This window comes from Aureococcus anophagefferens (genome assembly GCF_000186865.1).
Source record: "Aureococcus anophagefferens unplaced genomic scaffold AURANscaffold_3, whole genome shotgun sequence".
Classification (NCBI taxonomy): domain Eukaryota; class Pelagophyceae; order Pelagomonadales; family Pelagomonadaceae; genus Aureococcus; species Aureococcus anophagefferens.
The window spans coordinates 2,498,332-2,521,860 of record NW_008705563.1 but is presented as its reverse complement, the minus strand read 5'-3'; the positions used below and the strand labels follow the sequence as shown (position 1 = coordinate 2,521,860).

Genomic DNA, 23,529 nt, shown 5'->3' with positions numbered 1-23,529 from the left:
GGCGCTCTGCGGCGCGCCGCTCCGGGGCCTCGGCGACGCCGCGCGGCGCGCGGCCGTCGCGCCGACGGCCGACGCGCCCGTCGCCGAGACGCTGGACGCGGGCGCGCTCGCGGCCGTCGCGCCCCTGCTCGCGGCAGCCTTCGGCGACGACGCGCTCGCGCCCGTCGCCGACGCGGCCCTGCGCGTCGTCCGCGGCGACCTGCGGCTGCCGGCGGCGCTCACGGTCGCGCTCGGCGCGTTCCGCCGCCGCGGGCTTGGCGCGTCGCCGCGCGCGGCGCCGTCGCCGCGCGCGCCGGAGGCCCCCCGCGCGCCGGAGCCCCCCCGCGCGCCGTCGCCGGCGGCGAAGCGGCCGTCGCCGGAGCGGCCGCCGCCGGAGTCGCCGAAGCGCCGCAAGTTCGTCGCGCCCGACAAGGACAGGCCGCACGCCTTCGGCGACTGCGTCGTCCAGTCGCGGTCCGCCGCGGGCCCGACGACGACGAAGAAGAAGCACGACGACGAGGGCCGGCTCCGCGCGGCGCGCGCGCTCCTCGAGTCGCAGCACTCCGAGTCGCAGAGCCAGGACTCGGAGCCGCAGAAGCGCGCGAGCGTGCTCTGCTACACGAGCCTCGCGAGCTCCCAGGGCCCCGACCTGCCCGGCGCCTGGGCCGCCAAGTTCGACGCGTCCCAGCGGCCGTCGCCCGAGGACGCGTAAAAAGAATATACAGGGAATCACCGTGGTTACTAGTAGAGTGGCTGGCGCTTGTGGTCCTCGCGGAGGCGCATGAGAGCGGGGACGACCGTGTCCGCTAGGACCTGATCCTCGCCCTTGTGGAAGTCGATTTCGATTAACGCAAAACAATCATCGATGTTGTCCTGAGTGATCAAAGGGTTCTCGTCCACATCAAATCTTTTGTCCATGCCGGGCGGCGAGAGAGTGAGTCTTACGAGCGGGTCGAATGGCAGCGAACCGCGGCCGTATCGTAAATCCGATCCTGACTGAAAGATGGCGGCGCATTCCCGTCGTAGCACGGAAAGCGAAGAGACGCTGAGGTTCTTGATGTTGGGGTGCCAGATTTCGTCCACATCAGTGCGGAATTCCAAGGCATCTTCATCGTTGGAAAATGACGCGAACTCGTTCAGCAAGATGATCGGCGGCTCTCCGTCCACGGAAAAGGAGAACATGACCCTCGCAGGTACGGTACATGTTATGAAGTCGTCATCCTCGCCTTCCCCATCCCTCCGGGCGCTGGCACTCGCAGCAGCCAGAGCCTCGACGAGTTCAATTCTCGTATCATCGCAGACTCGGAATTCACATGTGAAAGCGTTTTCGGCTGAATCTCCATCGACCGCAACCATGTTCCCCGCGGCGTCAAGCTCGAAAGGAAATTCCATGGATGTTACGTGGTCGTCTTCACCCGTAAAGATGTCGACCAGGAATGTAATAGCCTTCGGCGTCTCGACGCGGCGGCGGAGCGCGTCCGGTATCGGCGTCGGGCGCACGCGCAGCGCGTCGTCGTTGAGACGCAGGAACCAGAGAAAGCCGTTCCGACCCCGCGGCGGGTTGACGCTGCCACGTACTTCTTCGAGGCTCGGAACGAGCAGGCGCGTCATTGACTCCCATGTCGCGGAATGATCGAGGACCTTGCGACGCAGCTCGCGATCGAGCGCGCAGAGTGCGTAGACGTCGTTGAACCACAATACATCGGGATCATGATTAATCAACAGCTCGAGCACGAGCACCGCTCGCGTCGACGACGTTTTGCGCGCGCGGGCGCTGCTGATTTGAGCGCACATGCTGCGCGCCGAGCTCGTTGTAGTGCATTGAAGTCATCTTGAAGCCGCCAATCTCCCCTCCCAGCAGACATGTACCGGCAATATTACGGGCCTGGCGCCTTGTAGACGGAGTGGACGACCATGTTCGCGACGCCGCACGCGTTGGTGCCGCGGACGAGGCGGTAGTAGCCCGCCTCGCCCCACTCCGAGCCCCAGGAGTTCTTGATGACCCAGTAGTTGATGTCGTCGTCCTCCCAGTCGACGTCGTCGTTCATGTGCGTGACCTCGTCCTGGTCGCCCTCCTGGACGCCGTAGCCGACGATGAGGACCGCGTGGTCCAGCGAGTCCGGGTCGCAGGGCACCTCGTGGTCGATCGCGCCGCTCTTGCAGCGGCCCGTCGTGCAGCCGACGATGCCCTCGACGTAGAACTCCATGCCGTTGGCGTTGAAGGACACGCTCAACGGCCCGTTCTTCACGAGGGCCAGGGGCATCTTCTTCTCGTACTTGTCGCCCATGGCGACGAACTGCCAGCCGCCGACGTGCGCGACGTCGTCGCGCTCGAGCGCGCTGTTCAGCGTGGCCGTGTCGCAGGACGGCGTCCCCGACGACCCCTCGTTGATGGCCTTGTACTCGTAGTCCTCGAGGTGGACCAGGCCCCCGAAGTGGGCCGCGTACTGCATCGCCGCGAACGGGTAGCCGCCGTCGCAGCCCATGTTCATCGTGTTGCAGGCCACGAGCTGCTGCTCGCTCAGCGAGTGCAGGATCGTGCCCCCGGACCCGAGGAATTTCGTGCCCTCGACGTCGCCGCAGGTCGAGAAGGACCAGCAGCTCCCGCACTCCGCCTGGTTCTTGACGGCCGTGACCGCGCCGAGGTCGCGCCAGTCGAAGTTCGTCGGCTCGCCGCCCAGCGTGTAGAGGGCGAAGGTCTTGTCGAGCGCGCAGGCCGCGCAGTCGCGCGTGCGCATCCACTCGACCTCGCCCTGGGTGATCGCGTACGCCGTGTCCGCGGAGTGCTTCATGTCCAGCCCGTCCTTCCAGGTCTTGCCGTCGGCCTTCCGCGCCTCGTCCCGCAGGTTCCGTCGCGCCACGTCGTCCTCGATGTCCTCGGGGTCGACGTCGGGGTCCTCGACCTGCCTGAGCGTGTCCTCGGAGATGTAGCCCCGCTCGACGAGCACGCGCTTCGTCTTCGTGTAGTTCGCGAACGTCGACGGCAGCTTCATGCGCTTCACCTCGTCGGAGGTCCAGTCGGCGTACTGCGTGACGCCGTAGAGGGCGTGGGGATTGTTGATGTTGAGCGTGTCGATGAACTGGAGGTTCTTCTTGAAGACGACGAAGCGCTTCGTCCGCTCCTCGTCGCTCTCGTAGCTCCGCGCGTTGTCGTCGGCGAACTTGTTGAAGAGCGCCTGGACGTCGTCGGGGTCCATGTCCCCGTAGACGACCTTGCGCGCGGCGATGCTCGTGGAACTCCGGCCCGCGGCGCCGTCGTCGTCGAGGGCGCGGTGCACCGTCTTCGAGAGCTGCGCGACGGTTTCCCGGGGCCGCGGCGCGGCCGACGCGACGGCGAGGGCCGCGCCGACGGCGAGGCCCAGCACACCGACCTTGAGCCAGGTTCGCCGACGCGGCGGCGCGACGACGAGCTGGGACTCGTCCATCGTGGAGGGCTGCCGACTCGATCACTCAATATCGATGATATAGCCGAGCATGCAGTAACGTTGAAGAGCTCGCTGAATGGTGGGAGAGGGGCTGCTCGTGCGTGCGGCGCGGCGCGACCGACGCTGCTCGTGAGACACGACCGACGCTGCTCGTGCGGCGCGACCGACGCTGCTCGTGCGGCGCGACCGACGCGACCGCACCATGGACAGCGAGGAATGGCAGAAGTTCTGCGAGCTAACGACCGCGGAGTACCCGCTGCCGCTGCCGAAAAAGACGCGCGGCGACGACGAGCTCGACCTCAACACCTGGCGCGTGCTGCGGCCCGTGCTCTGGTCCCTCGTCAAGGCGCTGCCGGCGCTCGTCGCGACCCTGTGCAAGATGGCTTTTCACTACGCCTGCAAGGTGCCCGTCTCCGACGGCTGCGCGTTCGTCCACGCGGACACGCCGCGCAACGCGCTCCTCGTCAAGAAACTCAAGGCCTGCGTCGCGGCCATGCCGCCGCCGACGTACTGGGCCCACGACGGCGACCTCGCGACGCTCGTGCCCTTCGTGCTCTTCGGCGGCGGCGCGCCGACGATCGCGTACACGCGGCGCTGGCTCCGCGTCCACGGCTCGCCGGCGCCGGACGGGCCCCGGGGCTTCGCGCGCCGCGGCGGGGACGCGGCCGACGACGAGGCCGTCGCCGTCGACGCCGCGTTCCCGGCGGAGCCCAAAATCGACGGCCCCGTCTTCCTCGTGCTCCACGGGCTCAACGGCGGCTCCGCGGAGCCCTACGTGCTCGACTTCGTGGAACGGGCGACGGGCCGGGGCTTCGCGTGCTTCGTCATGATCGGCCGCGGGTTGATGCGGACGCCGGTGCGCGAGCACCTCTTCACGGGCGCGCGGACGTCCGACGTCGGCGCCGCCGTCGAGGCGCTCGCGCGCGCCTACGGCGACCGCGTCTGCCTCGTGGGCAACTCCATGGGCGGCGTCATCTGCGAGAACTACGTCGCCAAGGCCGGGGGGGAGTCGAAGCTCGCGTCGTGCGTCGCGCTCAGCGGGACGATCTGCAGCCAGAAGATCCTGGAGGCCTGCGGCGACCGGTCGCGGGGCCTGTGGCAGCCGATGCTGACCTACTACCTCAAGGACAGCTTCACGAAGCCGTGCCTCGACCTGCTCGACGCGCGGAGGGTGCCGCTGGGTCCGATCCTCGACGCGTCGTCCATCGACGACTTCGACCGGGCCCAGGTGTGCCCCTTCCACGGGTACCCGACGCTCGCGGGAGCGGACGGCTACTACACGGACATGGCCGCGGCGGGCGCGGGCGACGGAGCCGGGCTCGAGAAGCTCGCGCGCGTCGCCGTGCCGACGCTGCTCGTCCACGGCAAGGACGACCCCATCACGCCCTACGAGGCCCAGCTGCCCCGCGAGCTCCACGCGTCCAAGCACATCGTCCTGCTCGAGACGGACGTCGGCGGCCACACGGGCTGGCCGCGCGGGCCGGACCCGCGCGAGCACCGCTGGAGGTTCATGGTCGACGTCGCCGTCGAGTTCGCCGTCGCGGCCCACGCGACGCGGCCCTTCCAGCTCGACGTCGGCGACGGGCCCGTCTTCACGCGCGAGGGCCTGCCGCGCCAGACCGCGCGGTCCCGCGCGGCCAAGGCCGGTCAGTTATGAGGGGGGGAGGACGCGGGCGCCTAGGGCGTGGCCGCGTCGGGCTGGTTCGACGCGTGCGCGGCCACAAAGGCCGGGTGCGCCGCGAGGCGCGCCTCGATGGCGGCGAGCTTGGGGTACGCGGCGAGGTCGACGCCGTAGCGGCGCGCGTTGTAGAGCTGGGGCACGAGGCACGCGTCGGCGACGGAGACGTGGGCCCCGACGCAGAAGCGGTCGCCGTCGACGACGAGCGCCTCGACGGCCGCGAGGCCCTTCGCGATGGCGGGCTTGGCGACGCGGGCCTTGGCGTCGACGCCGAGGCCCTCGAGGGCCCTGAGGTGGCCGAGGTTCTGGAGCGGCTGCGTGCCCGAGTTGACGATCTCCGCGATCTCGCGCGCGCGCGCGCGGTCGAGCGCGTCCGCGGGGAAGAGCGACGGCTCCGCCGGCGCGCGCGCGACGGAATCGAGGAACTCGATGATGGCGAGGGACTGGGTCAGGGACCGCCGGACGCCGCCGGCGTCGGTCCAGTCGAGGCGCGGCACCTGGCCCATGGCCGAGAGGGCCGCCTGCTTGCCCTCGAGGAGGGGCACGGCGACGGTTTCGTAGCGTATCTCGTAGAAGCCCAACGCCACGCGGACGCGCCAGGCCGACGACGACCGCCAGTAGCCGTGGAGCGCGACGCTCCGGAGCGGCGCCGCCGGCGGCGGCGGCGGCGGCGCGACGGCGTCCGCGGGGAGCACCGCGCCGACGCAGTCGCCGAAGCCGAGCGAGTACGTCGCGCCGCGGCACGTCGCCGCGAGCTTCACGGCGTCGCCGTCCTGGAGGAACGTGCGCGTCGAGCCGTCGGCGAGGGGGCCCACGTCCCTGGAGCCCATCCAGGAGAGCTCGAGCATGGACCCGTACGCGCCCGGCGCCGACCCCGAGATCGTGCCCGACGCCAACAAATCGCCCGGGCGCATGTCGCAGCCCGTGACCGAGTGGTGGACGAGCTGCTGCGTCGGCGTCCAGTAGAGGTGGCGCAGGTTCGACGTCGAGACGACGGCGAAGGCCTCCGCGCCCGCGGGCTTCAGCGCGACCTCCAGAGCGACGTCGTAGGACCCGTAGCGCGGGTCGTCCAGGTACGCGAGCGGCGGCGGGTCCTGGACCCCGGCCGACGTCGCGCAGCGGAAGGGCTCCAACGCGTCGGGCGACACGACCCAGCAGCTGATCGTCGTCGCGAAGTTCTTGGCGCCGAAGGGGCCCAGCGGCACGTACTCGAATTTCTGGACGTCGCGCGCGGACCAGTCGTTGCAGAGCACGAAGCCGAAGATGCGCGCCGACGCCGCCGCGGCGTCGAGGGGCGCGCCGAGCGCGTTCGGCGGGCCGCCGACGAAGAAGGCCACCTCGAGCTCGAAGTCGAGGAGCCGGCAGGCGCCGTGCGCCGCGCCCTTCGACGCGTCGGCCTTGTCGACCTGGAGCTGGCCCTTGGGCCGCGTCACGGGCGTGCCCGAGGGCACGACGGACGACGCGCGGCCGTGGTAGCCGATGGGCATGCGGAGCCAGTTGGGCTGGAGCGCGTTGGCCGCGCCGCGGAACATCGTGCCGACGTTCGTCGCGTGCTCCTTCGACGAGTAAAAGTCCGTGTAGTCGCCGACGGCCGCGGGCAGGTGCATGGCGCACTCGCGCCGCGCCACGAGGCACGCGCTCGCCGCGGCCTCGCGCGCCGAGCCCGCGGCGAGGAGCGCGCGGACGCGCGCGCGCGTCGCGCGCCACTCGGTCCGCGTCAGCGCCATGAACGCGTTGAGCGCCGCGCCGCCGAGGACGCGCTCCGCGGCGAAGCCCAGGCCGTCGAGCAGGCCCTTCGCCGACGCGGCGCGCAGGTCCAGCACGCTGTCGCCGATGGCGACGCCGACGCGCGCGTCGCGGCCCGACGGCGCGTGGGAGAAGATGCCCAGCGGCAGGTTCTCGATGGGGAACTGGTCGTGGCCGTTCGCGGAGGCGACGAAGGACATCGTTGGTGGTTGTTGTGTGTGCGTGTGTGTTCGCGGAGGCGCTTGCGCGTGGTTCTGGCGGCGCACGTGTCGAGAAGTGGACGTCGGATTGGCGGCCGGCTCTGGCTCTCTCGACAGGCTGTGGCAGTTCTGAGCGAGTCAAGAACCGTGACTTTCAGTGATGTTGACGCCTCTCAGAGCATCCTCACCGCCTGCCTGTCTGAAAACACCCCCTCCGATGCCGCCCTTCGACGAGTCCAACGGCGGCGCGCCGTCGCCCAAGCTCCCGGGGAAGCCCTGCGACCCCTGGATGGCCCTGAAGACGCAGCGCGGCTTCGGCAACGAGCACGAGACCGAGGCGCTGCGCGGCGCCCTGCCGGCGCGCAACAACCCGCAGCGCGCGCCGCTGGGCCTCTACGCGGAGCAGTACAGCGGCACGGCCTTCACGGCGCCGCGCGCGACGAACCGCAGGACGTGGGTCTACCGCATCGCGCCGTCGGCCGCGCGCGGCGCCGCGGCCGCGGCGCCGCGCGAGGCGCCGCTGGAGGCGCCGCCGCGGCTCGAGGCGCCCGACGTCGCCGCGCACGAGCCCCTGCGCTGGGCGCCCCGCGGCGCTTCGACGAGCGGCGTCGACTGGGTCGACGGCCTCGAGGTCGTCTGCGGCGCGGGGTCGCCCGAGGGCAAGGACGGCGTGTCGGTCCAGAGCTACCGCTGCGACGCGGACATGGTCGACAAAGCCTACGCGTCCGCCGACGGCCACCTCCTCATCGTGCCCGAGCGCGGCGCGCTGCGCGTGACGACGGAGCTCGGCCGGCTGCGCTGCGCGCCGGGGAGCTGCCTCGTGGTGCCGCGGAACGTGCTCTTCTCCGTGGCGATCGACGGCGAGTTCGCGCGCGGCTGGGTGCTGGAGACCTACGCCGGCGCGTTTACCTTACCGGAGCTCGGCCCCATCGGCGCCAACGGCCTCGCCGAGGCGCGCGACTTCGAGGCGCCCGTCGCGTGGTACGAGGACCGGGAGTGCGCCTTCCAAATCGTCACCAAGTTCCGCGGCGGCTTCCGCGCGTCCGCGGCGACGCACAGCGTCTTCGACGTCGTCGCCTGGCGCGGCACCTACGCGCCCGTCGTCTACGACCTCGAGCGCTTCGTGCCCGTCAACGCGGTCAAGTGCGACCACCCGGACCCGTCGATCTTCACGGTGCTCACGGTGCCGTCGGCGACGCCGGGCGTGCCCGTGGCCGACTTCGTCGTCTTCCCCGAGCGCTACGCCTGCGCCGTCGACACGTTCCGGCCGCCCTACTTCCACAAGAACGTCATGTCCGAGTTCATGGGCCTCATCCGCGGCGCGTACGACGGCAAGGGCGAGCGATTCGGCCCCGGCTGCGCGAGCTTGCACGGCGCGGGCGTGCCCCACGGGCCCGACGCGGAGACGTTCGCCGCGGCGTCGACCTGCGACACGTCGCGGCCCGCCATGCTCGCGGGCGGCCTGGCCTTCATGTTCGAGACGAACGCGCTCCTCGGCGTCGCGCCGCGGTACGCGCGCGGCGGGCCCCGCGGCCTCGACGCGGCCTACGCGTCGGCCTGGGCGGCGCTGCCGCGCCGCTTCGCCGGGCCCAAGGTCGCGCCCGACAGCGCCTGAGCTCGTTTCCCCGCGTCCTCCGAGTCGGTCGTAAGCGCGAGTCCGGACGAGGTCGTAAGTATGCCGACGCGCGCCTAGGCCTCGCCCGCCTCGGCCTCGCTGTGGCGCGACGCGAAGGCGGCGAGGCGGGCCGCGGCCTCCGTCGTCGCCGCGGCGGACGCGCAGGCGACGAGGCGGACCGCGTTGGGCGCGCCGAAGCAGGCGCCCGGGAGCACGAAGACGCGCTCCTCCTCAAGGAGCGCGGCCGCGAAGGCCTCGCCGTCGCGGAGCCGCGCCGCGAGGGGCGCCCCGAGCTCGACGAGGACGTACATGGCCGCCTTGGGCGGCGCCGCGCGGAGGCCCGGCGCCGCGGCGACGGCCGCGGCGATCGCGGCCGCGTTCGCCGAGAGGCCGGAGACGAGCGCCGTCGTGTGCCGCTCGACGGCGGCGCGGAGCGCCGGCTCGCGGCTCAACGCCACGGGGATCGCCGCCTGGGCGAGCGTCGACGCGCCGAGGATCAGCGTCGCGAGGCGCGCGAGGCCCTCGCGGACGTCGCCGAGCGCGTTCACGGAGTCGTGCAGGACGATCCAGCCGACGCGCCAGCCCGGCACCGCGAAGGTCTTCGCGAGGCCGTCGACCGCGAGCACGGGGCAGGCGCCCACGGCGACGTCGGCCAGGGAGCAGGAGTTCTCCGCGTCCTCGAAGACGAGGTCCTTGTAGATCTCGTCGGACACGATCGGCAGGCGATTCGCGGCGGCGACGGCGACGACACCGCGCAGCGCCTTGAGGCTGTGGACGGCGCCGCAGGGGTTGCTCGGCGAGTTGACGACGATGGCCTTCGTGCGGCCGTCGATGAGAGCGTCCAGGCCCGCGACGTCCGGGTCCCAGCCCTTGGCGGAGTCGAGCCCGTAGTAGCGGACCTCGGCGCCGAGCGACTCCGCGAGCGTCGCGTAGAGCGGGAAGCCCGGCGACGGCACGAGCACGTTGTCGCCCGCGGAGAGCAGCACGGCGAAGGCGAGCTCCAGCGCGCCCGACGCGCCGGACGTCACGAAGACGTTCTCGGGCGCCGCCGCCGGCGACGCGGCCGCGCCGACGGCCGCGCGCGCGGCCGCCGTGCCCGCGGCGCAGGCGTAGCCGTTTGATGTCGCGTCGGCGACGGCCGCCGCGACGGCGTCGGCGACGACCTTCGGGCAGGCCGTGAGGCCGAAGGCCGTCGGGTCGCCGAGCGACAGGTCCAGGAGGTCCGTCGTGTCGCGGCCGGCGAGCACGGACTCGACGACGGCGCGGATCTGGTTCTTCGTGCGCGCGGCCTTACTAGACATTTGAATGGGCTGCCAGGAGTTCATTTTGGTGATTGGACAGCGACGTCCCCTTGCGCAGCTACGCTCTGATGCGGTCGAGTCGGAAGCTCCGTCTTCTGTGGCAACCAACCCGTTGAGCGAGTGTTTGAACTCAAAACTGACATTACCAGCTGGCTTGGATGAAAAAAAAGGCCAACACTCTGCACGTGCAGTGCCGGTTCTCGACAATAAACCGGCCAATCGCGGCGCTGACGACTTTGGGCCATTTTTATTTCGGTTCCAGGCATCGTGGCTGGGCACGCTTTTTAACGCGCGGTAACGACGCGTCTGTCGCCGAATTTCGCAATCCGCGTCGGGAACACGCGGGAGACACGACCTGGCCCGGCTCGGGTGTCTTTTCCGGACATCTGCAGCAGCCAGCGTGGGCTAGGCGGGCAAGAACTGCTCGAAATGCTCGTGCTTGAAGCCTGTTGACTTTTGTGTTTGACAACCTCAGACTCGGTGCCATCCTAGAATCCGAACATCCAAAGTCCACCAATCGCACCGACACGATGCACGCCATGCACGCTGTACTCCTCCTCCTCACGCCCGCCATGGTCGCCGCCATGGTCGCGACGCCCATCCGTCCGCTCAAAGCGGGCACGGAGTCGCGCAGCTGGCCCGCGTTTTGCGACAAGGCCATGGCCGCCGTGCGCGCGCACCCGGTTGTCGTTGGCACCAAGTATTGCGCTTGGTGGTCGACGGGCGCCGCGAACGAGAAGCAGCAGCAGGACCTCGTTTTCGCGCGGCGTCCCAGATTTCGCGCGCGCGCGTCGGCTCGCGCGTCGACGTCGATTTCGAATGAGCCGGCCGCGCGGCGCGTCACCATGAGCCGGCCATGCGGCCGCGTCACGCGCGGCCCACCATAGGTGCAGCAGTTCTCCGTGTTCTCGCAGCTCTTCCTCGTCGCGCAGCTCCAGAAGATCATCAACGCGCCGACGCTCGAGGAGATGCGCGACGGCAAGGAGATCCTCGCGAACGAGATCGGCGTCGTCTTCCGGGGCAAGGACACGCGCGCGGACTCCGTGGCCGCGACGACGGGCACGGTGGACGGCGGCGTCTACAAGCACCGCGCCGCCCACTTCGAGTGGCTCCTCGACGTCGCGGAGCCCCTGGGCCTCGAGTTCGGCGACCTCGGCAAGCGGCGCGTCGGCTCCGCGGACACGGTCCACTTCTGCGACGAGCTCGCGCGGCTCTACGCCAACGAGGACGACACGACGTCCATCGCCGCGTCCTTCGCCATCGAGAACTGGGCCGCCGCGGGCTTCTGGGACGAGCTCATCGCGGGCTTCAAGGTCATCAACGAGGACCGCGCGGCGCGGGGCCTCCGGAAGATCCCGTCGTCCTTCTGGACCTTCCACAGCGCCCTCGAGCAGCAGCACGCGGACCACACCATCGACGAGCTCAAGGAGTGCTACGACGCGGGCCGCGTCGCCGACGAGGACGCGTTCTGCGACACCATGGTCGAGATGCTCGACGCCGTCCAGGTCTTCTGGGACGGCCTCGAGGCGTCGCGCCGCAAGCTCGAGCACGACCGCCCGCCGGCGCCGGAGCAGCTCCTCCACCAGGGCGCCACGGACTTCTGAGCGCCGCCCCCGCCTCCTCCCCCGCGCGCCATCCCGCGCCGCGCTGGCGCCGCGCGCCCCTCTCCGCACGTGTACAGAAGACCGCACAGCAGCCGTGATTCTAATCGTAGAGGACGGCGCCGCGTCGATGGGTCGGCGCGGGCCGACTGCAACATCAACACGTTGCACCCATCGAGCAGCGACGACTTCGAGCTCTCCGGGTTCTGCCAGTGCCAGCTCGCGAACAAGTGCCCTTGACACCTCCGGCAGGCGACCGCAGAAGCAAATGCAAAAAATCGACCTCGCCTACCACCACGTGCAGGCCATCGCGCCGTCGCTGCGGCCGCTGGCCTACTACCTGCGGCTGCAGGAGGCGCTCAACGAGTGGTCGGCCTCCGGCGGCGCCTGGCGCGCGGTGGCCGCGCGCTTCGACGTCGACGACGCCAGCGCCGCGCCCTACGCGTCGCACGGCCGCGACGTCGTCGCGCAGCTGCTCGCGCTCGACTTCCGCGTCGTCGGCGCGTCGGACGCGGGCTCCACGCGGTCGCTGCTGCTCCGGTCGGCCGACGCCGGCGGCGCGGCGTTCCTCGTGACGGCGCTCGCCGACGGCGACGAGCGGCCCGGCGCGCCGTTTTTCCTCACGCGCGCCTACGTCGAGCGCGCGCTCGCGGCGCACGGCGGCCGCTGCGGCGTCTGCGCGCTCGCGTTCGCGTCGTCGGACCGCGCGGCGGTCGCGGCCGCGTACGGCGCGCGGCACCCGCGGCTCCTCGACCGCGGCGACAAGGCCTGCGTGGACTGCTTCTACTTCTACGACGACGGCGCGCCGGACGCGGGGACCGTGCTGCGCTTCCTGCCGCCGGGGCCCGTGCGGGGCCTCGATTCCGTCGAAGCGACGTTCCCCGAGGCCGCGGTGCCCTGCTTCAGCGACCACTGGGTCGCCAACGTCAGGGACCGCTTGGGCACGCTGCGCATCCTCGAGGACACGCTGGGCCTCCTCCCCCAGGTCGAGTTCGAGAGCGGCGTCGTCGCCGCGGGCGAGGCCGTCATCGACAGGGCAGGACAAGAGAGCGAAATTCCCAACTTCAAAGGCTCCTTTCTCGGCCGTTTTCCACTCGTTTCGGCTGATTTTTGGACGAGCGATCATCTCTTGGAACGGTCTCGAAGCGTGGATGCTTTTTCCGGAACGCGCGCGCGCGGAACACTCACGTTGAAGCGAACTTGAATCACCCTTTTGCTGCCCAGGTCATCGAGTCGACGGTCGCCGGGTCGGCGGCCGGCGCCGACGGCGACGCGCTCCGGTCCCGGCGCCAGATCTTCCTCCCCATCAACAACCCCCTGAGCGCCGCGGGCCACGTCGCCGGCTACCTGCGGGAGCTCGGCCAGGGCGTCCAGCACGTCGCGAACCGCGTGCCCGACCTCGTCCGCTTCGTGAAGCGGGCCAACGCGACGCGCGAGGCCACGGGCGAGGGCGTCGCCTTCCTCGACGTGCCCCGGGCCTACTACGGGCGGATCGCGGGGCCCGGCGCCCTGGCCAAGGCCGCGGGCTGCGGCGAAGCGGCCGCGCGGGCCGCGCTGGCGACGTTGGAGGCGCGGGGCCTCGTCGACGGCCGGGGCGTCGTCGCGCTCGACGCGGACGCGGACGCGATCGCCGATGTCCTCGGCGACGCGCCCCACGCTCCGGCGCTGGCCGAGGCGGCGGCGGTGGCGCGCTACGGCGCGCTGCACGGGCTCCTCGGCGACGTCTTCACGGAGGACCAGTACGTCGCGATCGTGGAGAACCGCGTGCTCGTCGACGTCCAGGGCGGCGACGTGCTCCTGCAGCTCTTCACGAAGCCCGTGCTCCAGGGCGGCGCCCGCGACGAGGCGCCCTTCCTCGAGTTCATCCAGCGCGTCTGCGGCGCGGGCAAGGCGCCGCGCGCGGGCTGCGGCGGCTTCGGCGTGCGCAACTTCCTCGTGCTCTTCCTCTCCATCGAGCTCAACGCGGCCATGAGCGCCGCGATGGCCGCGCCGGACGCCGCGGCGCGGGCCCGCGCGGCGCAGGCCGTCGGCTGCCTCTCGCGGCAGCTCGAGAAGTCGGGGCCCGTCCTGAGCGACGTCGCGGACGCGGCCGCGGACGAGGCGGCGCTCCTCGAGGCCGGCGCGGCGGCGCATGACATCGCCGCGGCGCGGGCGCGCAAGGCCGCGGCCCAGGACGCGCTCAAGGCCATCGCCGCGGACCACGCGGCGGAGATGCGCGCGCTCCGGGGCTGAGCGGTCGTGCGAGCCGCGGTCGCCCCGGGGCTAGAACGAGCGGTCTAGTCTTAGGCCGGTGCGGCGGCCGACTCGTCCGCGCACGGGGTGGTGGGGGCGACGCGCGGCAGCGCCGCCGCTTCGGACCTAGCCGAAGATGTGCTGGAGGCCGTCCGTGCCGACGAAGGGGCCCATGATCTCGAGGTCCGGGAGGGGCTTGACGATGCCCGAGAGGGCGGGCACGGCGCCGGGGACCTTCTGCTCGGAGATGAAGGAGAAGATGCCGAGCATGGCGAGGCGGCCGTTGTTGACCTCGACGCGGAGGCCGCGCTCCTTGTCCTCGGGCGAGCGGTTCGCGAACGTGCCAAAGGGGTCGTAGAGGTCGAGGGGGAAGCCGTGGAAGGGGTAGACGCCCTTGGAGAGCATCTCCTCGTTGGGCTCCTTGAGCGACGGGAAGACGCCGGGACGGCCGCCGGCCATGTAGTGCTCCCCGGGCGCGAACGACTCGCCGAGCGCCTCGAGGATGCCGATGAAGACGAGGAACTGCCACTTGCCCGCGGCGGGGATGGCGGCCCACTGCTCCGGCGGGCTCAGGCCCTCCTCGAAGCCCGGGTAGGGCGTCCAGGGGAAGTGGATGCCGTTCGCCTGGATGCAGTAGCCGACGAACGCGGCCATCGCGACGCGCCCGTGCTTGATCTCCGCGTGGCGCAGGTAGCCCACCGTCGCGCCCGCGGGCAGGCGGCCGCTCAGCTCGAGGCCGAAGAAGTCGAGGTCCGAGGCGCCCTGGGAGGCGTTCGAGCGTGAGCGCGGGAGCGCGCGGAAACGCGCGTCGCGCGCGCGCGCGGCGGCGGGGGGGTCGAGCGCGCGCGCGCGGCTGGACGCGGGCGCCGCACGAGGGGATCCCAGAAGCCGATGGCCGAGCCGAGGGCATCCGTGTTCGACTCCGCGAGGGCGACGAGCTCATCCTTGGCGCCTGCACAGGGGCCGCGCGTTGCGATCCAGCGCGTTCCTGGAAAAATTGCGGCGACGCTGCGTTCCACCTTCGACGACGGTCGGCGTGGAGACCACGGAGGGGCCGACGAAGGCCGAGGCCGTGGAAAGAGAGAGGGCGAGCACAAGCTTGTTCATGGTCTTGAAGGCCTCGCCAGACGATCTCGAGCTCCGGGGGTGGAAGAAGCCCGGCCAGCCGTCCATCTCGCGCCGCGCGCCGCGCTCGCGCCGACGCTGTCGCCGAGGCGGCAGCACTCTTCGACGGCGGCTCGAGCCGTCTCGCCGCCGCGCCGGGTCGCGACGACGCGTCATCGCGCCGGCCCGCGGCTCCCGCGGCGGTCGCCGAGCGGCGACGCGATCGCGCCGCGCCTCTTGATCAACAGCAGGACAAACTTCGAGTTCGATGATTACACCGGAAGACAACACACAGAGCCGCGCGCGCGCGAGGCCCGGGGAGGCGGTGGGGCGCCTTGGGTGCGTGGTGCCGGCGCTTACTTGGACATCATCATCTTGACGAACTCCTCGTAGTTGATCTGGCCGTCGCCGTCGATGTCCGCCTCGCGGAGCATCTCGTCGACCTCCTCGTCCGTGAGCTTCTCGCCGAGGTTGGTCATGATGTGGCGGAGCTCCGCCGCGGAGATGAAGCCGTTGCCGTCCTTGTCGAAGACCTTGAACGCCTCGAGGATCTCCTCCTCGGAGTCCGTGTCCTTCATCTTACGGGCCATCATCGTGAGGAACTCGGGGAAGTCGATCGTGCCGTTGCCGTCGGCGTCGACCTCGTTGATCATGTCCGCGAGCTCCGCCTCCGTCGGGTTCTGGCCGAGGGAGCGCATGACCGTGCCGAGCTCCTTGGTGGTGATGGTGCCATCACCGTCCTTGTCGAAGAGGGAGAAAGCCTCCTTGAACTCCGCGATCTGTTCCTCCGTGAGCTGGTCAGCCTAGGAGGGACGAAGCAGTGAGTTTCCGCGCGCGCGCGAAGAAACGGCGGGGAACCGCCGCGGAACGGGAGGGAGGCCCGACCGGCGGATGCGCGCGCCGCGAGCGCTCGGCCAGCGCCGCGCCGCCGCTGCCGCACGCGTCCCGGGCAGCCGGGGCCGCGCATGCGGGACGGCGCCGGCGCGTTCCGCTCGAATATCCTCTGGGGCAGCGCGCCACCGCCGTTCCGCGGGCGCGCGGCGTGCCCCGTCAGTTTCGCGGCTTCGGCGCGGTCGCGCGGCGCGGCGGAGCGGTCGGGCAGTGCGTTGGGTGGTCCGAGGGGGCGGGTGGGCGGCGCACCATTGTTTAGTTTTTTGCGAGTCGGTTGGCGGGCACGGCGTCGGCTGCGGCCTTTCGAGATGCGGCGCTTTGCCTGGGCGCAAGGCGCCTCGGAGCTCTACCTCCGAAGCCTCTCGGAGCGCTCGCCACAGCCTCGACGTCTAGCACGACTCCTTAGTTTTACCAACGCCTTCCCGAGTCGCAAACCCCAAAAACCAACCCGACCTATCGCCCGCAGCCGCGCACACAACCGCACCCCCGGCGAAAATCGGCTGCACTGCCGAGATCGTATCATTGTATCTTTGGTTTGCTGGCCGCGGCCCTGTCCTACCAGTGTGCAGCCCAGCTTAAATCTCAACGCCCTCGCTCAAACACAATGGCTGACCAGCTCACGGAGGAACAGATCGCGGAGTTCAAGGAGGCCTTCTCCCTCTTCGACAAGGACGGCGATGGCACCATCACCACCAAGGAGCTCGGCACCGTCATGCGCTCCCTCGGCCAGAACCCGACGGAGGCGGAGCTCGCGGACATGATCAACGAGGTCGACGCCGACGGCAACGGCACGATCGACTTCCCCGAGTTCCTCACGATGATGGCCCGCAAGATGAAGGACACGGACTCCGAGGAGGAGATCCTCGAGGCGTTCAAGGTCTTCGACAAGGACGGCAACGGCTTCATCTCCGCGGCGGAGCTCCGCCACATCATGACCAACCTCGGCGAGAAGCTCACGGACGAGGAGGTCGACGAGATGCTCCGCGAGGCGGACATCGACGGCGACGGCCAGATCAACTACGAGGAGTTCGTCAAGATGATGATGTCCAAGTAGGCGCCGCGCGCCGCGCCCCGTTACTACGACGAAGCTGCTCCAAATTAGGGCTCGGGGGTCCAGTTTGCGCCGTAGTCCTGCTCGCGGGGCTCGATCTCGGCGCTGTGGAGGATCTTCGCGACCATGATGTCCTCGTAGATCTCCGTCTTCCGGAGGATGGTGAGCATGTGGGGCGCGTCGACGACGGGGAACGCGGCGATGAGCACGTCCATGGACCGCGCGCTCAGCACGTAGGACGCGGCGCCGTCGGCCCAGGGCAGGTAGGGCCCGACGTAGGGCCGCTCGTGCCAGGAGCTGTCCCGCGAGACCTTGTCGAAGTGCCAGCGCCGGTTGCCCGCGTAGGACCGGATGACGCGCTGGCCGACGAAGTCCCACTGGGCCGCCGGTTTCAGGATGTGGGCGTGGAGGCGGCCGAAAGCGTCGGCGTCGACGGCCGCGTCGTGGTCGTCGATCTTGAGCGCGTGCGTGAACCGCGCGAACCTGTCGAGGCGGCGGACCGCGTGCGCCGCGAAGATGATCTTCTCGGGGAGGCCCTCGTAGGAGTCGTCGCAGCGCAGGGCGAGGACGTTGCGGGGCCGCACCTCGAAGGGCTCCGGGATCGTCGCGTCGCCGACGAGGATGACGTGCGGGACCTGAGAGAGGGTGTTCGCGGGGTTCGGAGCGACGCGTTCCGTCGGCGCCGGTCGGCGCGGCCGCGAGCCGCTTCCGGATGCCCGGCCAGAGCCGCTCGTTCTTCCGGCAGGAGATGACGACCATGAGCAGCTTGGCGTCGGCGTCGGCGACGGGCGGCGGCGGCGGCGGTAGGGAGCGGTCCGAAAACTCCTTGGACGCGTGCTCGCTCAATTCGAAGTACTGGCGGAGGCCCGGCTCGCGCCTGAAGAACTCGCTGATGTCCTTCGCCAGCGGGTCCGTGATGGTGATGAGCTCGCCGCCCTCCATGAAGCAGAGCTCGAGCGCCTTGCCGAGGCCCGCGGCGCGCCGGCCGAGGTAGCCCTTGAGCAAGCACGCCTTCACGAGGAGCTTGCTCGACACCCAGCCGTCGACGGGGTGGATCAGGCGGCTCCGCAGCGTCTTCTCGCCCGCGCCGTCGGCGACGTCCTCCGTGTGCGTCACGATGACCGCCGTGTCGGGATCGAGCGTGCACAGCACGGCGCTGTCCAGCGACTTGGCCGACCGGACCCGCGCGCCGTGCTTGCTGCGCCGCACGTAGGCCTGGCCCGCGAACCAGCGCCGCACCTCGCGCGAGCTCGGCAGGCGCGTGCCCTCGAAGCCCTTCGTCGCCATGGCTGCGGCGGCGGCGCGACGCCGCGGCGCGCAGCCCACTTCCACCTCGTCGGCCGCGGAGGGCAGCCGAACTCTCTCTCTCTCTCCCTATCGGCGCGCTGGGGGCCGCAGTCCCCTGAGCTTGACGATCTTCCTCGTCTCCTCGTCAAGTCGTACGCGATCGACGAGTTGTTGGAAGATGAAGGCCGCGATCATTAGCACCCTGCTCTTTGGGGCCGACGCGCTCCAGCCGACCAAGCCCGCGGTGAGTTCGCGCGCGCGCCGCTCTTTTTCCGCGGCGGCGGCGGGCCCGGGGTTCGCGAAATGAAGCCGTGGAAGCTTGAGGTTGGCGCCGCGAGCTTCTTCGCGCCCCAGGCCCCCGCCGTCGCGCCCCACACCTCCCCCACGCCGCGCGAACCACGTGCCGACCCGCGCGCCCGCTCGTAGGTGGCCCAGAAGCTCGCCACGGACGTCGCGGCGGGCATCCTCGCCGCCGGCGTGTCCTTCGCCGGCCCGGCCGTGCTCTCGGCCAACGCCATCACCTCCGAGGTGCGCAACCAGCTCTCCTACGAGCAGGTCAAGGGCACGGGCCTCGCGAACCGGTGCGCCCGCCGCGTCGAAGGGGCCGCGCGCGGGGACGGTCGAACGCGCGATCGGATCCGGATCCGTTTCTCCCGGGCCGGCCGCGCGCGGCGCGACCCCGCCGGCCGCGACGCCCCGTAGTAGCGCGCGACCGCGCGCGCACCACGCGCTCACCCGCCGCGCCCCCTAGGTGCAACGAGGTCGTCGGCAAGGACTCGATCTCGGTGCCCGGCTCCGGCTACTCGCTCGTCGACGTGTGCCTCGAGCCCAAGACGTGGCAGGTCGAGGAGCAGGTCGCGAACAAGAAGGGCGACGTGTCGAAGCAGTTCGTCAACACCAAGCTCATGACGCGCCAGACGTACACGCTCGACGGCATCTCGGGCAAGCTCTCCGGCGGCTCGGGCATCACGTTCACCGAGGAGGACGGCATCGACTACGCGCCGACGACGGTGCAGCTCCCCGGCGGCGAGCGCGTGCCCTTCCTCTTCACGGTCAAGGAGCTCGTCGCCAAGGGCAACGGCGGCGCCTTCAAGCCCGGCTACGAGTTCGGCGGCACGTTCAAGGTGCCGTCGTACCGCACGGGCCTCTTCCTCGACCCCAAGGGCCGCGGCATGACGACGGGCTACGACCAGGCCCAGGCCCTCGCCGCGTCCCAGACGGGCACGGACTCCCAGGGCGAGCTCGAGGGCGAGATCAACAAGGTCTTCGACGTCTTTGACGGCACGATCGAGTTCGCGGTCTCCCAGGTCAACGCCGCCGAGGGCGAGATCGGCGGCGTCTTCGTCTCCTCCCAGGCGAGCGACACGGACCTCGGCTCCAAGACCCCCAAGAAGGTCCTCTCCAAGGGCATCTTCTACGGCCGCGTCGTCAAGGACTAGGCCGCGGATGGGCCTGCCGGCGCGCTGCCGTCCGAGCGCGCCGGGCCAACCGACCTCGACGCCGCGTCCCCGCCTCCGCGCGCGAACGCGGCGCCGCCGCGAGGATCGTACATGACTCCTATCACTCGCCTACGTTGCGTTTGGACGTGCACGGCAACGAAAAAGCTGTGGAGAGCATGGGCCGCTTCGGCGCGGCCATGGCCGCCCTCCTCCTGTGCGCCGTCGCCTACGACGAGGGCGTCGCGGGCCGCCGGCGCCGCGCTCGACCCGCGGACGCCGCCGGCCCGGAGAGCCCGCGCCGCCGCGGCCCCGACGCGCGCCGGCGGCCGGACCCCGACGACCCGCGCCCGCGGCGCCGGCGCCGCGCCGTCGACGCGGACCTGCGATATGCCCGGGGCGAGTCGCGGGCCCGCCGGGCGCCGCTGGCCATGGCGACGCGGCGCGAGGGCGACCTGCACCTCGTCGAGGAGCCCGCGGCCGTGCCGCCGCCCGCCGCGGACGCGAGCCGCTACGTCTTCGTCGGGGGGACCCACGGCTCCGGCACGTCCCTGCTCTACAAGCTCTTCGGCGCCCACGGCTCGGGCACCTTCTCCTGCTTCCACGACACGCGCGTCGTCGAGGACGAGGGCCAGAAGCTCCAGGACGTCTACCCGACGGCGTCGCGCCTCGGCGGGCCCTGCAGCTACGCGACGAACGCGGACGCCTACCTCGACGAGCGCCTGCCCGCGGACGCCGCCACGGGGACGCGCCTCCTCGGGCAGTGGCTGCCCTGGTGGAACCGGAGCAAGCCCGTGCTCGTCGAGAAGTCGCCGCCGGACGTCATCCACTCCCTGTGGCTCCAGAATGCCTTCGCGGGGCGGCACAGCGCCTTCGTCTTCCTCATCAAGCACCCCTACAGCATCGTCATCGGCGGCGGGTCCCAGTGGGAGAAGCGCTGCCGCCGCACGCCCGCGGACGTCGACGCGTTCCTCGACAATTGGCTCGCGTCCTACGGGAAACTCGAGGCGGACGCGCCGCGCCTCCGCACCGCGTACCTGCTCCGCTTCGAGTCCTGGCTCGCGAGCGTCGACGGCGCCTGGCGCCTCTTCGACGCGCTCGTCGCGAAGCTCCTCGCGCGGCCCCAGCGGCGGCGGAAGCTCTACTACCACGCGGCCGCGGGCGAGCCCGTCGACATCCGCCTCCCGAACATGTCGTCCTGGGCGCCGGAGACGGAGCCGCGGCGCCTCGCCAAGTACGAGCCGCGGCTTGCCCACTTCGGCTACTCCCTCAAGTCGCGCAAGCTCGGCGAGCTCCCGCCGGCCCTGCGGACCATCCTCCTCACGGAGTAACGCCCCTTTTTACGAGACACCGCGCGGACGGCGACGCGGCGACGGCCGGCGGAGGCGCCGCCCGGGACGACTGAGCGGATGGCAGCGCCGAGTCTAGAGCCAAAACGTTAGCCGAAAACTGCGCTAGAGCGAGGCCGCGGCGCGGAGCTGCTCGTAGGCCATGAAGAAGATGACGGTCCAGGTGACCTTGCGCTGGAACAGGGGCCAGAAGCCCTTGTAGAAGGCGCCGAAGCCCTCCTCGCGCGGGATGCGCATCGCCAGGGAGAAGAGGCCCTCGTCGCTCAGGCCCGCGGACGCCTGAAGCCGCGTCTTCAGCACGTCCACGGGGTTCGACGCGACGGACGACACGAAGCCCGCGCCCGTCGACGCGCCCAGGTGCGTCCAGGCCGACCCCTCCGTGCACGCCGCCGGCCCGTGCTCGCTGAGCATCATCTTGAACTGGTCGTAGCAGCCGAGCTCCGCGGCGTTGCCGACGAAGCACCGCGCGACGTTCGGCGACCAGCCGGCCCACAGCCCCGACACGCCGCTCCGCGCCCAGACCTGCTTGAGCGTGCCGACGACGGGCAGGGACTCCGGCGAGTTCTGGAGCCGCGCCTTGACGACGTCCGTCGGGTTCACCGCGAAAATCGATAACCCGCCCGCGGTGCCGCCCGCGAGCACGCGCTTCCAGAACGGCAGCTCCGCCGCGGGCACGTCGCCGGCGATGTAGTTGCGCACGGGCTCGTAGAGCACGAGCGACAGGCCCGTGTAGGAGCACTGGCGGAATAGGGCGGGCACGACGCCTTTCCACAGAGCGCCGACGCCCTCCGTGGCGACGATCTCGCGGCCGATCGCGAGCTGTCCGGACGCGACGGCGCTGGTCTGGAGCCGCACCTTCGTGATGTCGATGGGGAGCGTCAGCGACTCCGCGAGGCCCGCGGCGGTGGCCGAGGCGCAGAAGCGGGTGAGAGCATCGCCGGCGGGCTTCGTGGGCTTCGGCGGGTCCGGTATGTCGCAGGAGGCATCCGTGCCGTGCCGATTGAGGACGTCGCCAGCGGGCATGGTGATTTTGCAGCGACGACCTCGCGCTCCTGCTGCGCTCCTGCTGCGCTCCTGCTGCGCTCCTGCTGCGCACCAAGTCCACTGCGGCGGGCGACAATCGGTGTGTGCTCTGACTGCAGATTTTCCAGAGACGTTGAGGTGTACGAGTTTGGGTGAAGTCATGTTGCCCCATCGATTACGCGCTCTTCAGTGGCAGTCGAAGGCGCCGTCGCCGATGAACTCGCGGAGGAGGGACGTGGACGTCGGCAGGGACGCGTCGAGGGGCTTCACGAGCGCGAGGAACGCGAGGAGCGCGGCGGCCTTGGCCGCGTGGGGCGACGCCGGCGGCACGTCGCGGAGCAGGGGCTCGACGACGGGCTTGAGCACGCGGAGCTCGTACTCCGTCGCCGAGTTCATGGCGAAGTCGACGTCGTCCTGGTGGGGGAAGATCCACGTGGCCTCGCCGCGGCGGACGTTCGCCCACATGCCGAGCGTCTTCGACGCGTCGTTGCCCCGGAACTTGAAGTCGCGGCACATGCGCCGCAGCAGCCGGCAGTCCGTCGTCTTGAGCGCATTGCACTCGTCGAGCCCCAGCGCCGGGAGCGGGCTGATGAAGACCTTGAACGTGCGGTCGCGCGGGACCTTGCCCACGAATTCGGGGTTCAGCGCGTGGATGCCCTCGATGATGAGCACGGACCCCGCCGGCAGCGCCACGGCCGCGTGGACGCCGTCGCGGTAGCCCGTCTTCATGTCGTAGACGGGCGGCTCGACGCGCTCGCCGCGGAGCAGCGCGTTGATGTGGTCGCCGACCAACGGGCCGTCCATGGACTCGACGGCGTCGTAGTCGACGTCGCTCCGCTGCTTTCGCTTTTGGTACTTGGGCTGGCGGTCCAAAGGCAGGTAGTAGTGGTCCACGGTCAGGCCGACGGTGTCGACGCCCTCGTTCCGCAGGTACATGCCCAATTTCGCGGCGAACGTCGTCTTACCGCTCGACGTCGGCCCCGCGATGCAGATGAGGCCCACGCCCCGCCTCGCGGCGACGGCGCGCGCGAGGTCGTGGATCTTCGCCTCCTGGCGGAACTCGGCCTGGAGCGCGTAGTCCACGGCCGCGCGGCCCTCGAGCGCGTTGAGGTCGCCCAACGACCGCACGCCGACGCGCGCGCCCCAGGCCGCGCCGTCGGCGACCTCGGCGCGCAGCGTCGGCGACAGCTTGGCGCCGTAGCGCACGGCGACGCCCGCGCCGACGCGTTCGACGACGGGGTTCCAGTCGGCCGCGGCGAACGCGCGCAGGCCCGCCTCCAGCGCGCCGTCCCGCGCGAGCGCGCCGAGGCGCAGCCGCCAGACGCGCGCGTCCTTGACGTCCGCCTGCAGGCACGGGATCGCGTCGTCGCGGCCGGCGATCAGCGCCGCCGACCGCGCGAGGCCCTTGGAGCGGAAGTAATCGGCGAGCTTGTACCACGGCACGTCGACGCACGCCACGTCGCCGACGAACGCGAGCGGCAGCAGCGTGCGCAGGGGCTGGAGGTCGTCGTCGGCGAACGGGGCCCCGTCGGCCCGGGCGTACACGTAGCCGTCGCCGATGCTCTGGCCGCCGACGAGCGTGATGCCCAGGCCTTCGGCCGCGGCGCTGAA

General features: G+C 70.9%; 13 protein-coding genes across 13 annotated transcripts in view; 5 read left to right on the top strand and 8 right to left on the bottom strand.

The window, feature by feature from the left end:
* AURANDRAFT_70945 (hypothetical protein) overlaps positions 1–706 on the top strand; it is a gene marked incomplete at both ends in the record, with an annotated part of 3,116 nt that extends 2,410 nt beyond the window's left edge. Inside the window, one exon of the mRNA XM_009035632.1 lies at positions 89–706. Coding sequence (XP_009033880.1) covers positions 89–691 — 603 coding nt within the window. The remainder of the gene's footprint in view (positions 1–88) is intronic.
* A 1,150-nt stretch (positions 707–1,856) lies between these two features.
* AURANDRAFT_21107 (hypothetical protein) lies at positions 1,857–2,717 on the bottom strand (the record flags this gene model as incomplete). The annotated part of the gene is made up of 3 exons (XM_009035559.1): positions 1,857–2,003; positions 2,061–2,255; positions 2,301–2,717. 3 exons carry the CDS (start codon positions 2,715–2,717, stop codon positions 1,857–1,859), a joined length of 759 nt encoding a protein of 252 aa, XP_009033807.1.
* Positions 2,718–5,093: 2,376 nt separating this feature from the next.
* Positions 5,094–5,726, bottom strand: AURANDRAFT_14993 (hypothetical protein; the record flags this gene model as incomplete). Its single annotated transcript, XM_009035558.1, has 1 exon — positions 5,094–5,726. A coding segment is annotated over one exon (633 nt), but the record flags the coding sequence as incomplete, so codon positions are not given.
* Positions 5,727–5,765: 39 nt separating this feature from the next.
* On the bottom strand, positions 5,766–7,046 carry AURANDRAFT_11473 (hypothetical protein; the record flags this gene model as incomplete). Its single annotated transcript, XM_009035557.1, has 1 exon — positions 5,766–7,046. A coding segment is annotated over one exon (1,281 nt), but the record flags the coding sequence as incomplete, so codon positions are not given.
* Positions 7,047–7,317: 271 nt separating this feature from the next.
* Positions 7,318–8,643, top strand: AURANDRAFT_21113 (hypothetical protein; the record flags this gene model as incomplete). Its single annotated transcript, XM_009035633.1, has 1 exon — positions 7,318–8,643. One exon carries the CDS (start codon positions 7,318–7,320, stop codon positions 8,641–8,643), a length of 1,326 nt encoding a protein of 441 aa, XP_009033881.1.
* Positions 8,644–9,080: 437 nt separating this feature from the next.
* On the bottom strand, positions 9,081–9,671 carry AURANDRAFT_5296 (hypothetical protein; the record flags this gene model as incomplete). The annotated part of the gene is made up of 1 exon (XM_009035296.1): positions 9,081–9,671. A coding segment is annotated over one exon (591 nt), but the record flags the coding sequence as incomplete, so codon positions are not given.
* An 857-nt stretch (positions 9,672–10,528) lies between these two features.
* AURANDRAFT_21010 (hypothetical protein) lies at positions 10,529–11,548 on the top strand (the record flags this gene model as incomplete). Its single annotated transcript, XM_009035634.1, has 2 exons — positions 10,529–10,699; positions 10,832–11,548. The coding sequence occupies 2 exons, from the start codon at positions 10,529–10,531 to the stop codon at positions 11,546–11,548; spliced, it is 888 nt and encodes a 295-aa protein (XP_009033882.1).
* A 2,355-nt stretch (positions 11,549–13,903) lies between these two features.
* LHC62 (putative plastid light harvesting protein) lies at positions 13,904–14,884 on the bottom strand (the record flags this gene model as incomplete). Its single annotated transcript, XM_009035556.1, has 3 exons — positions 13,904–14,539; positions 14,650–14,729; positions 14,797–14,884. The coding sequence occupies 3 exons, from the start codon at positions 14,882–14,884 to the stop codon at positions 13,904–13,906; spliced, it is 804 nt and encodes a 267-aa protein (XP_009033804.1).
* A 255-nt stretch (positions 14,885–15,139) lies between these two features.
* Positions 15,140–16,034, bottom strand: AURANDRAFT_36419 (hypothetical protein; the record flags this gene model as incomplete). Its single annotated transcript, XM_009035555.1, has 2 exons — positions 15,140–15,684; positions 16,022–16,034. 2 exons carry the CDS (start codon positions 16,022–16,024, stop codon positions 15,238–15,240), a joined length of 450 nt encoding a protein of 149 aa, XP_009033803.1.
* A 342-nt stretch (positions 16,035–16,376) lies between these two features.
* On the top strand, positions 16,377–16,826 carry AURANDRAFT_58710 (hypothetical protein; the record flags this gene model as incomplete). The annotated part of the gene is made up of 1 exon (XM_009035635.1): positions 16,377–16,826. One exon carries the CDS (start codon positions 16,377–16,379, stop codon positions 16,824–16,826), a length of 450 nt encoding a protein of 149 aa, XP_009033883.1.
* Positions 16,827–16,870: 44 nt separating this feature from the next.
* AURANDRAFT_61886 (hypothetical protein) lies at positions 16,871–18,110 on the bottom strand (the record flags this gene model as incomplete). Its single annotated transcript, XM_009035554.1, has 2 exons — positions 16,871–17,458; positions 17,580–18,110. The coding sequence occupies 2 exons, from the start codon at positions 18,108–18,110 to the stop codon at positions 16,871–16,873; spliced, it is 1,119 nt and encodes a 372-aa protein (XP_009033802.1).
* Positions 18,111–18,257: 147 nt separating this feature from the next.
* On the top strand, positions 18,258–19,680 carry AURANDRAFT_69678 (hypothetical protein; the record flags this gene model as incomplete). Its single annotated transcript, XM_009035636.1, has 3 exons — positions 18,258–18,354; positions 18,537–18,691; positions 18,862–19,680. 3 exons carry the CDS (start codon positions 18,289–18,291, stop codon positions 19,547–19,549), a joined length of 909 nt encoding a protein of 302 aa, XP_009033884.1.
* A 1,338-nt stretch (positions 19,681–21,018) lies between these two features.
* On the bottom strand, positions 21,019–21,819 carry AURANDRAFT_4752 (hypothetical protein; the record flags this gene model as incomplete). The annotated part of the gene is made up of 1 exon (XM_009035294.1): positions 21,019–21,819. A coding segment is annotated over one exon (801 nt), but the record flags the coding sequence as incomplete, so codon positions are not given.
* Positions 21,820–23,529: the final 1,710 nt, after the last annotated feature.